This window comes from Suillus clintonianus, assembly GCF_016758775.1.
Source record: "Suillus clintonianus strain FC179 chromosome Unknown DEU56scaffold_38, whole genome shotgun sequence".
Classification (NCBI taxonomy): domain Eukaryota; kingdom Fungi; phylum Basidiomycota; class Agaricomycetes; order Boletales; family Suillaceae; genus Suillus; species Suillus clintonianus.
In genome coordinates this window covers 296,551-309,131 of record NW_024539262.1, presented here as the reverse complement: position 1 = coordinate 309,131, position 12,581 = coordinate 296,551, and the positions used below count along the sequence as shown (strand labels likewise).

Below are 12,581 nucleotides of genomic sequence, written 5' to 3'. Positions count from 1 at the left end.
ACACTAAATATCGATGACAACTTGGAGGTTGGGACAGAAGCAATAGCAAAAGTTGAAACAGAATTGCCGAAGGATTTCCATAGCATGACGGAGAACGACATTGGAAAGACGGATCCTGCTGCAGTGGCCGTGGGAATACTTTCATATGATTTTGACAGGCCATACGACTTTGGAAATTTTGACGATGACATTCAAGTTGTCAAGCCATCCATATTGACGGATTCCTCAGCAATGAATCCTGCATCATTGACAGCCAATTCTCGCAAGGAACTGGGTTCTGGACATCCACAGGGTAGCAGGGCACATGCTAAGACTCAAGCATCCTTGTCCCGCCCAACATTCAATATTTTCTCAAGCCCAAGAATAACCCTTGGCTCAGGAAATGAATACATTTTATGATAAGTACTACTTTTGCACAAGTTTTTGATACTACAATTTCTTCTTTATACTACACTTTCCTCTTTATCTAATACTTCAAGTTTCTTAATTATACAGTGTGCGGCGTGCACACAATTTTTTTGTGCGTGTGCGCGTGATTCTGCTGTGCGTGCATGAAATTTGTGTGTGCACATGATTTATTTAAGTTGCATTTGGACCGCCATATGCTAAGCACTTTTCCTTTTACTCCTGGTTATTACGAAGTTCCTCCCTGTGTTGCAACAGCCAGGATCACCCAGCATGTCCCTTGCTCCTGCTCTCACACACCTTGAGCACTCCCTCCTGTGCACACATCTGTTGAAATACACGCAAGCTGCTGTGATGCGCCAACCTGAGCTGCGGGAGCATGCAGTGCAGTGGTGGGTGTGGGAAAGAGGGAAGATGAGGGTGTATGGAAAGCAACAGAGAAGACAGGGATTGGGTATGCTGATGTGGGTGGTGAGATCAGTAAAGAGGCTTCTGCATATTTATCAATTGACAATGACTTTCCAATGAAAGGTGATCATGTCATTGTACCTCATGGCTTTTATGGAGGCGACTTCGGAGTGGTCTCCAAGGTCAATACCCAAAAACTTGCATTCTTCTTGGAATTGCTACATCAACCCGCTGCCCTTTGATATACTCCCAAGTGTGGATATTATATCATTCAAGTAGCTAGAGGTCACTCACTCTGTGTGTTAGGGACAGTACTGCATGTGAATCTCAATAAAAAAACTTTGACATTTAAAGACATGCTGTGAAAGGAGGTTTTTTCCCGTTTATTTCATTAATCCATTTGATTGTAATGATTACAAGTCATCACCTCCATAAACAATGGAAGAGAAGAAATTTGCTTGTGCTGATACATGTTGTTACGATAACATACTTCGGACCGGTCCCCCCTATCTTTTCTCCTATCATGTACTACCATATGACGCCTTATCACCTTCTTGTACAGCATCCTTGATCACCGTCTTATCTCGTATCTCTTATCTTGTACCCTGTACCCTTACCATTGCCTTGGTAATCTTGCCCTGAACTGACCTTTACCTATAAGTAGTCGATCACCTTGCCTTGTATTCTCTAACTTGAATCTACTCAGTATTCTGATAGACCTTCCTTGAGCAAGACAGCTCTCGTATACGATTTCACTCAAGACTCTTCGTCTTAGTGTCTTTACTTGATCGATACCATCAGCCTTATCTTCGCTTGCCGATTCTTGTCACCAAGCTTAGATCCAAACGATAACGATAAACGAACCTCTGCATTATCTTCGTCTCACGTTGAGACTTAGTACAGAGCTCTTACCTGAGTCTACGCTTCTAGCGTAACAAAAGATTCAAGTTTTCCACCGGCTCCTCATATCTTGAGGGCCAACAGTCAACACGTCTTCATCCCGGAGAGAAGATTCCGACGAAGTTGTCTTAACCTCTGATAGCTCATCCGAAAGCTCTGACGATATCCCAGAACCCACCCAAAGACAGTTCTTTCCTCCTCCTCCCCCTCCCCCACCAAGTGGGTTCGTTGTCCCACCCAGAACACCTGTTGGACCTCCGCCAAACCCATTCAGACCACCGGTACCTCCACCAGCAGGACCACTGACCATGTCGAAAATCCCAGAACTCAAGATTGGTTCCCCTAAGGATTTCAATGGAGATACTTCCCAAGCAACAAGATGGTTGTTTAGCATTAAAGCTTATCATTGTGCCAACTCTGAAACCTATACTGATGACAAGAAGAAAATCATCACCGCCCTCGCCTATATGACCGAAGGAACTGCCGCACTCTGGGCAGAGACATTCTATACCAATGCGTACAGTGGTTCAGTTCCGACCTTCGGATCATGGGCAGACTTTGAAAAGAGCTTCAAAGAAGCATTCCAATCCATTGATACGCAAACCGACGCCTTGAACAAACTAGAAAATCTCAGGCAGACTGGAGAAATCGCTGAGTACATTGCCGAGTTCAAGCTCCTCACCGCGTTATCCGGAATGAAGGAAGGAATTGGACTCAAATACTTCTTCAAAAGAGGATTGAAAGATGGATTGAGGAAAGCAATTCATGGACTCTCTGAAGTCACTGATACCATAGACAAATGGTACACCACAGCGACCCAGCGGAGCGCCAATTGGCAAATGGAGCAATCATTCAGAAACAACCGAAGCCAGACGAAGAAGGGACCTGGGAATCGCTCCAATCAGAGATGAAGCAATCCCAAAACTAACTTCCACCACCATCAGCGCGACCCTGACGCAATGGACGTGGACAGAACCTTATCCCCCCAACAACGTGATGACCATTTCAAGAAAGGTCTCTGCTTCAATTGCTCAAAACAGGGCCATCGTTCCAGGGACTGCCCTGACAAGAAAACCAAGACCAGAGCCGCAGGAGCATCAGAAGGAAGGAAAGGAAAGGGAAGGGCTAAAACCCCTGATGATGAAACCGACGATGAAGAAGATATGGATACCAACCGAGTGGATTTTTAAACAGAGGACCTGTATCAACGTCAGACCCCTCCCTTTACGTGCTGTATACTAAGACTGTAGGACGAAACAATGAATTTCGTGTCCCGGTGACACTCTTCTCTACAAAAAGCACGAAAACCGTTGAAACCACCGCTATCATTGATTCTGGAGCAGGGGGCTCTTTTATCGATAAAGACTTCGTCAAGAAGCACAAAATAAACTCCCACAAACTCCGAAAACCTTTCCATATTACCACCGTGGATGGAAGTAATTCAAAAGCGGGAATGGTATCCCATTATTGTGTTTTACCCATCAGACTCGACAAGAGATGCATGTGGGGAAAATTCAATATTACCCAACTCTCTGCTCGAGACAACGTCCTCCTTGGGAAACCCTGGCTCTCCGCCATGAATCCAGAAATCGACTGGACTAAGAACACGATATCCCTCCCCTCATCACCCCGATCCAAACTTGTTGAAATTGAGATCAATCTTGAAAGAAGGAAGAACCACATAGAACCCTACTTGTTCGAAGCCAAGAAAGCAACTATTGAAGAAGAAGAAACCGGTTCTTTTCATCCTCTCAAAACGCTCTCCAATGAGAAAGAACATTGTATAGAAGAAATCAGGAAGAAAAAGAAGAAATCCAAGAAACCTGAAGAGACCACTCCCGAACTCCCTAATTTCAACGCAATGGAAGATGTATGGGTTGGAAACACCCAATTCCTCTCACACCCTGATAATATCGCCACCTATCCCCTATCCGATGATGAAGTTTTAATCGAATACGCTGCGGATGGAACTAATGTTCGACTCATCGAAAACATCACCTTCGACTCTCCCTTAACCCGTGATGGGACCTCCAAGAAAGAAACCTCTGCCAGACAAACTCCGCTCAGGAACATTTGGATACTTGCTGCCTCGCAAGAATACACCAAAACAAGCAATAAAGCGCAGGAGTTCGCTATGGAGGATGCTCAAGCAAAGAAGAAGAAGACATTTGAAGAACTAGTTCCAGAATATCTCCATGACTTCGCTGACATCTTCGCAAAAGATGGCCTGAACAAACTTCCCCCCTCTCGCCCTGGATTTGACCATAGAATCGACACCAAAGAAGGTTTCATTCCAAAGTCATCTAGAGCATACCATCTATCCCCGAAAGAAACCGACGCATTGAAAGCATTCCTAGACGAACATGTAGCGAAAGATTTCATTACTCCATCAAAATCTCCGCAAGCATCCGGCTTCTTCTTCGTTGGAAAGAAAGACGGATCACTTAGACCTTGCCAGGATTATCGGTATATTAACGAATGGACCGTGAAGAACGCCTACCCTCTCCCTTTAATCCCCCCTCTTATTGCGAAACTGAGCGATGCCAAATTCTTCACCAAGATAGATGTCCGCTCGGGATATAACAACATTCTCATTCACCCCGACGATAGATGGAAAGCCGCATTCTCTACCTCCTTTGGTCTCTTTGAACCAAAAGTCATGTTCTTCGGCCTCTGTAATTCCCCAGCAACTTTCCAAGCGTACATGAATCAAACCTTCGCAACCGAAATCAATGAAGGATGGCTCATCGTCTATATGGATGACATCCTTATTTTCTCAGACACATTGGAAGAACAGAAGGAACGAACTAGACAAGTCCTGGAGAAGCTTAGGAAAGAGTCACTCTTTCTCAAACCAGAGAAGTGCACTTTTGATACCCAAGAAGTTGAATATCTCGGCATGATTATCCGACCTGGACAAGTAGCTATGGACCCAGCAAAGCTGAAAGGGATCAGCGACTGGACTTCTCCCTCCTCAGTCAAAGAAGTCCGATCATTCCTTGGATTTTGCAACTTCTACAGGCACTTCATCTCCCACTACTCCGATATTGCTCGCCCATTGATCGACCTTACAAAGAAGGACAATGTATTCTCTTGGTCAAGCATCTGTGAAGAAGCCTTCCAGAAACTGAAGCACTGCTTCCTCTCTGAACCCGTTCTCCGAAATCCCAATCCTACTCGACAATTCGCCCTCGCAACCGATGCATCATTGTTTGCTACTGGAGCAGTACTCCTTCAGACAGACGAGAATGGAGCGTATCACCCTTGCGGGTACCTTTCCCAATCCCTGAACCCGGCAGAACGAAATTATCAGATCTATGATAGAGAACTCCTTGCTGTCATCCGCGCCCTACAAGCCTGGAGACATTTCTTAGAAGGCAATCCTCATCCGGTCATAATCTTCACCGACCATAAGAATCTTCTATATTTCAGATCAGCGCAGAAACTCACCAGGAGGCAAGCTCGTTGGCAGCTTACATTGTGCAACTATGATCTTACCTTCCATCATGTTCCCGGGTCCAAACTCACCGCCCCCGACGCCCTTTCCCGACGATCTGATCACGCTTTCTCTGGATCCGATAACAAAGATCTTATCCTCCTTCCTGATTCGCTATTTGTCAGCCTCATTGATGCTGAACTTGCAGAAGATTTCAAGCTCCTTCACGACACATCTGATGATGCTACTATTCGCACTGCATTAGACGCCTTAAACGGCGTATGCGCTCCCCCTATGAAATCTGCACTTTCTGATTGGAAATTCGAGGATGATGTCCTTTTCTACAAAAATCGTGCTTATGTCCCCTCTGACCTCCGTCATCGAATCCTTACCCTCCACCATGATCATCCTACGGCCGGACACCCAGGCCGCACCATCACAGAATGGAATGTGAAGACAGCCTATTGGTGGCCCGGGATGGGAACATATATTAGGAAATATGTTGACGGATGTGCAACTTGTCAGCAAATGAAGCCAAATACGCATCCTACTACTCCTCCCTTATTACCGACCTCCTCCACCGCCTCTCGCCCCTTTTCACAGGTCTCCGTCGATCTTATCACCGACCTTCCCCCGTCCCTTGACTTTGATTCTATCATGGTCGTGGTAGACCATGGCCTTACGAAGGGGGTAATTCTCTGCCCCTGCAGAAAAACGATCACCGCAGAAGGAGTAGCCCAACTTTTCTTTGAAAAGGTCTTCCTTAGATTCGGCCTCTATGACAAGATCATCTCCGATAGAGGACCACAGTTCGCCTCTAAACTTGCAAAAGAACTTGGAAGACTCCTAAACTATCAAGTCGCCCTTTCTACTGCATATCACCCCCAGACTGATGGACAAACTGAACGAATGAATCAAGAACTAGAAACCTACCTCCGGATATATTGTCGAACGAACCCTAATGATTGGGCAAATCACCTTCCCATGGCAGAATTTGTCCACAACTCCAGAAAAGGCAGCGCCAGAAACTCTTCTCCATTCTCCCTTATGATGGGATACGAACCTCGCGGATACCCACACGCTTTCCCTGACTCCACTCTTCCAACCGCAGAAGAACGCATCAAACACCTTCAGAAGATCAGAGAAGAAGCCCTAGCTTCTCACAGCCTTGCTCAACAACGAATGGCAGAAAGATCTCATGGACAGAAGTACGAACCATGGAAACGTGGTGATAAAGTTTGGCTTTCCGCGACACACCTCATCACACGACTTCCCTCAAAGAAGTTAGCTCCTAAACGATACGGCCCTTTCGAAATCACAGAAGTCCTATCGCCTATCACGTTCAAATTGAAGCTACCAAAAACCTGGAGAGTTCACTCCACATTCCACACTTCTGAGCTATCCTCCTATCAAGAGACAGAGATACACGGCCCGAATTTCACCGAACCACCTCCTGACCTTATCAATGGAGAAGAACATTACGAAATCGAAGCCATACTCTCGCACAAAGGGGCAGGCACAAGACGTCGTTATCTCGTATCTTGGGTTGGATACCCTGAATCTGAGAACTCATGGATCCTTGAGACGGAACTTGAAAACACAGCGGAGCTTCTCAATGCCTATAAAAAGAGACTCAAGCTCGTCTCTAGAGCATTAGGCCTCTAAACCTACCTTAACTCGAAACCAACATGTCTGACCGCTCCAGCTGCTCTTATGGTTCCGACCACAGTATCACCAACTTCTTTGAAAACAACCCCTTCACTCGTCCCCAGACCCCTGGCCAGCATCGGGCCATGTGGGAAGCCGTTATTCTCGACATCCAGTATGCTATGAGGCTTGACACCTATGTAGAAAGGGTCGGCAATGCCACCCTCAAAGAACTCATGCAGTTCCAACTCGACTTTTCCACCAGTCTTGGTGCGATCCCCATCAGATACAACCAAAGCAAGATCAAGAATGCAGTCTTGAATGCCATCCGACTCACCGTTGATTTCAATGACGCAATCAGGAGGATAGAGGATGAAAATGAGTTTAATCCACCTCCCGAGCCATTCATCGCAGCATTAAGGCATACGACTCCGACCCCTCCCCTAGTCATCGAAGAAGATGAAGAAGTAGTAGAGCGAAGCAGCTCACTCTATGTGCCATACACACCCCCTCCTGTAGCCCAGCCACCTCAGGACTATTATTCGTTCCTCGGTCTATCTCCTCCCAGTACACCTTCCCCCAAAGTTGAAGAAGAAGAGCAGCAACTTCCCATTGATATTTCCCCGTCCCAGTCAAGGACGCTCTCCCCTGAACTTTTGCATTATTCTCCATTGCAAAACGATGCCCCTATCCCTGTCCCACCTCCTACTACACCTGTCAATCCCGACGATAGAATGGATGTTCTCCGCAGAGCGCAAAGGCTTACTCGGATGAAGCCTAGATTGCTTTTCTCTATGGGGCTTCCTTTAAGCCAACATCATTACAAACATTACGACTTCGAATCTGCACCAGGATGCACCACCACCGCACAATACTCCATCGAGAGAGCACAGTATGAAGCCGGAGAAACAACTCAAACCTATCCCTTCAACTGCGTCTGTCGTACTTGCAACAATTGGGAGCATAAGCAAAAGCACTGCAAGAGGTACCAGTGCCACATTTGTGGCAAATACACTCCCAAGCACCTTACCCCATTCTGTCCCCTCCTCAAAGGCAAGAAACTCCTTCGTCACGGAAAATCTGCTGATAGGTTCCATGGAGAAATGGCTAAGCTCGAAGCTGCCTTTGACCATGAGCGTGCTCGCGTTGCAGAAGAACGGGAAGAGAATGAACTCGACACCATCGCCATGTTGGCAGATATTGACGTTGACCCCATCTATTATTCCAACCAGGATGATTGAAGTCGGTGACTTCAAACCTTTGAACGGGAGGTAATGTTACGATAACATACTTCGGACCGGTCCCCCCTATCTTTTCTCCTATCATGTACTACCATATGACGCCTTATCACCTTCTTGTACAGCATCCTTGATCACCGTCTTATCTTGTATCTCTTATCTTGTACCCTGTACCCTTACCATTGCCTTGGTAGTCTTGCCCTGAACTGACCTTTACCTATAAGTAGTTGATTGTCTTGCCTTGTATTCTCTAACTTGAATCTACTCAGTATTCTGATAGACCTTCCTTGAGCAAGACAGCTCTCGTATACGATTTCACTCAAGACTCTTCGTCTTAGTGTCTTTACTTGATCGATACCATCAGCCTTATCTTCACTTGCCGATTCTTGTCACCAAGCTTAGATCCAAACAATAACGATAAACGAACCTCTGCATTATCTTCGTCTCACGTTGAGACTTAGTACAGAGCTCTTACCTGAGTCTACGCTTCTAGCGTAACACATGTATGATTATCAACAAAGCTGTATAGACTGTTACCTATCAAATAGCTAGCCTTACAAAAATTTCTTACTCTGTGAACTAATATGATATCAAGTGAACTACAAGCTGCTCGTCCCTTGCTGTATACAATGTGAAACAGCTTCACATTTAGGAAAGAAAAGGCTGCCCCTGTTACAGTAACATGGCCCCCTATCTTTTCTTTCTCACCCTTTCACTTTATCACACCATCACAACCATCACCTCTTCACGATTCACCATGATGCTTGATGCACACTTTTTGATCCCCGCCAACCCTGACCTTCTGTGACAGAAGCTAGATGCTTCCATTGAACCCTTGATCTTCCACCTCACGGCCTGTGCTTCTATTTCCCTTGATCTTCTCGCAAACCCTGAACCCTGACCTCATGGTCATATACCCTCGACCCTACGTTCCTGATATATCTATCTTTAGTTCCCTGAACACTGTTCCTATTCCCCTATATATAGTTGACTCCATTGTACTTCATTTCCCTAACTTGAATCTACTGGGTTTTACTTGAATGATCATCTGATCTCTTGACATTGAGTACAAAACTGCTATACTCTTGGATCGCTATCCTTGAGTTGATATTATCTTTGATTATCTTAGACTATCTGTCTTTGAGCCGATACCGATCTCTCGCCTAGACTTCATAGTCGAAAGTGAAACCCTTCTTCAGCTTCGCCTTAGAAGCATACCTATCCTTCCATCATATCCCAACGGCTTAGGCTACCGGGTATATTGACATTCCAACATCCGATTGATAACCTAGAGGACAATACTCTCTTTATTAAACACCCCAGTTTGAATGCGACTTCTGTCGTAACAGCCCCCCTCCCATTAATTCAGATTCCATCCCTGCACATGATCTATCTCTCATTTTCTATCACTCAGGAATCCACCTTGGTCTCTTTCACTGACCTGTAATACTAGTACCATACCTCACTTTTTGCATCTGGCACACTCAATGTTATGGTACATCCACCAAATTGAGTGGAACCAATCAGACAGTGCTCCGCTAAGTGGCACACTCAGTGGGGCACTCACCTGACTCATGCACATTTTCAAGATCCTTGTCAGAATCTAGCTTTAAGCACATGTTTGTAATGTTTTACATCCTTTGCCCACCAAACACAACTGCACTCTGTCCCCCTCAACTGATTTAACACAGAGTTTAGATTTAATAATTTTGTGGTTCACATATGCCTGTCATTTTCATGATATGATTATGAATCTGATGTTTAGGCACATCTGTGCCAACAAATTTTGTCCATGAATCTGGGGTCAAAACTAATTGTGGACCTTTTCATGCTTTGATCATGATTTTTGAGGTAGACCATATTGTATTTCATAAGAAATTATTCCTCAATGCGAATGGAATCTGTCACACACAGTTATTTCGCTGTGTCTCAGGTGTTAAATATCAACCAACCAACCAACCACAACCACAACCACAACAACATGTGACATGGTGCCCATGGGGGACCGGCTCTGCCATGAGGACAGTTTTGATGGATGGTTGCCTGTGAGACGGGTCCCAAAGTTGACCGAGCGCACTTGTCCTAAGTTTCTGTTTGCCGGCTCCCAATGGGGACCGCACCTATGCCCATAGGAGCCGTCTACAAAATGGGTGGATGTACATCTTACAGATGGGGTGCTTGACGATTGTGAATTTGAGCAGCGGTCCCATTGGGTACCGAATCTGTCAAGAACGTCTGCCAATCACCCCCCCTGTTTGACGGCTCCCAATGGGGACCGCTCGGTCAACTTTGGGACCCGTCTCACAGGCAACCATCCATCCAAACTGTCCTTATGGCAGAGCCGGTCCCCCATGGGCGCCGTGTCACATGTTGACACTGATCCAATTTGGACTCCCACCGCACGAACGGTCCCCCATGGCGGCGCCGTTTCACATGTTGTACTCACTGATATGTATTTGATCGGTCTGTTATCTTTGACCGGGTTATTAGCATGACTGTCCAGCGTCATCGGTTCACAGAATTCGGACTTCGCAAAATTTCTCGTACCTGGCACGTGATCTTGGATTATTATTCGCCAAATCGGGTTTGTGAACCGTGAAATTTATGAATTACACTACAAATGAGGGCGAGTAACCGGATTGTCGCTGTTCCCTATAAATTGCCTTCGCATCTTCTTCAATCTTTTTCCCCTTCTTTCATCATCCTCACCTTACCATGTTTCCTGATGACGCCGATATCGATATCTTTGCTCCGCTTCCTGCTGTGCCCGATGACGAGCAAACCTCCGCTCTCAAAGACAAGATTCAAGAGCTCTGTGGCGGTATGCAAGGGCTCATCGATTCAGCTCCTGCCGAAAACGAGGGCACGCTGTGTGTCGAAAAGGAAGAATGGTGCCGGCGCTGGATACAAATTCTAGTACGTCGCCACCAACAATTTTTTCTTTGTTGTGTTTTTTCAGATTCTGATAACACCACACACCAGAGTACACTGAACGCTTGCCTGACGGTCGCAAGGAAGAACCGCCCGCCGCTCGACTTGACGGTCGCACAAAGGCAGTTGGGTGGCAAAGTCCAGCTGAAACATCAGGCCTTTCAGCGCGAGATCAGCAAAATGAAGGACGCTGTCGCGATGCAGGCAAGTGCTGCTGCTCAGGCGAAGGCGCCAGCCGGACCTGACGAGCAGCAACACTCGCAAACCACCACTGATCCAATGGAAACTTGCCCGCAAGAGCAGGAGCAACCACAAGAGGAGCAAGAGGAGCATGAGCAGGAGCAAGACCATGAATCGGACGCGGATGAGGAGGAGCGGGAGGCTGTCGAGATGTTGGCCACAAAGTCGATTGTGGTCCAGCGAATGAAGCAGAGTCCGATCCCCGTCGAGTCAGACACAGAGGGCTCGATAACATTCATGTCTAAGAAGGCCAAGGTGAGTTTCTTAGTCTTGCGATTTTTGATTTCATCACATAACTAACCTAAATCTAACCTACTTCAGAAGTTCACGTCGCCCATGAGCGCCGCGACCCCTAAGGTCAATCCGGTCTCATGTGCCCGTTGCATTGAGGGGGACCGCAAGTGCTATAGCAATCCTGCGGGAATGGTTTGCCTCGAATGCAAGCGGCTCAAGGCCGGATGTTCGCTCGTCGCTGGTGAGTTCTCTCTGAATTCATGGTCTGCCGACTTCACCGTTGATTCTTGGAGTGTAGAGAAAGGGAAGACGACGGCGACGGCCACTCCGGCTCCAGCGGCTCCCCAACCTGCGGCGGCTCCTACAGTGCCCAAGACCACCGCGACTCCCAAGCCTCCCATGGCTCCAACGGCACCCACAATCACCGCGGCTCCTAGGCCCAGACCTGCCCCAAAGTCTGCGCCTGCACCCGAGGCTAAGGACAAGGGACATGGCAAGGCCAATGCCAAATGCACGGCCTCGCCAACACCTCAGCCGGTTGCCGGCATCTCACACACAACACCCGAGGCTAAGGACAAGGGAAAGGCCAAGGCCAAATCCACGGCCTCTCCAACACCTCGGCTGATTGCCGGCCCCTCGAACGCAATTGGTCCATGCGTCCACCTGAACAGCAGTCACAAGAGGAAGCAGGCCGATAACGAGGGGGAGGAACATTCAGAGAGCGCTAAAGAGGATGCTTATTTGGCGGGGAGGATTCAAGCGCTGCCTGGCTTGATCTCCATGGTTGAGACGGCCCTTGGTACGCTGAAAAAGGAAGTCGGTGAGATTCACGCATACACGGGCAGAAAGCGCCGCCGCCTCTAATTTCGCGCAATGGATTGATTACAGTACAGTATGTATGTATAGCCAGCGGCACCAGGTAGTTGCTTTTTGAAGTTTGGACTTTTAGGGATGTGGAATGCGAGCGGATGTGTGAAGTGATATATGCAATGGCTTCGTGTGCAGCGTCGCCAAGCTTAGACGGATTTGAGGAGAGGCCGTCGAGCTCCATTACAATCGGCACCGGAACTGGCAGTTGGCCGATGGGGAAGATAAGATAATGTTAATGTTAATGTTAATATCTCAGCTATGTTTCAGGTAAC

The 12,581-nt window shown here is 47.0% G+C and overlaps 1 protein-coding gene across 1 annotated transcript; it reads left to right on the top strand.

The window, feature by feature from the left end:
* Nucleotides 1–10,749: 10,749 nt before the first annotated feature.
* DEU56DRAFT_756368 (uncharacterized protein) lies at nt 10,750–12,539 on the top strand (the record flags this gene model as incomplete). The annotated part of the gene is made up of 5 exons (XM_041350033.1): nt 10,750–10,950; nt 11,017–11,460; nt 11,527–11,680; nt 11,738–12,238; nt 12,445–12,539. 5 exons carry the CDS (start codon nt 10,750–10,752, stop codon nt 12,537–12,539), a joined length of 1,395 nt encoding a protein of 464 aa, XP_041208212.1.
* Between the last annotated feature and the right edge of the window lie 42 nt (nt 12,540–12,581).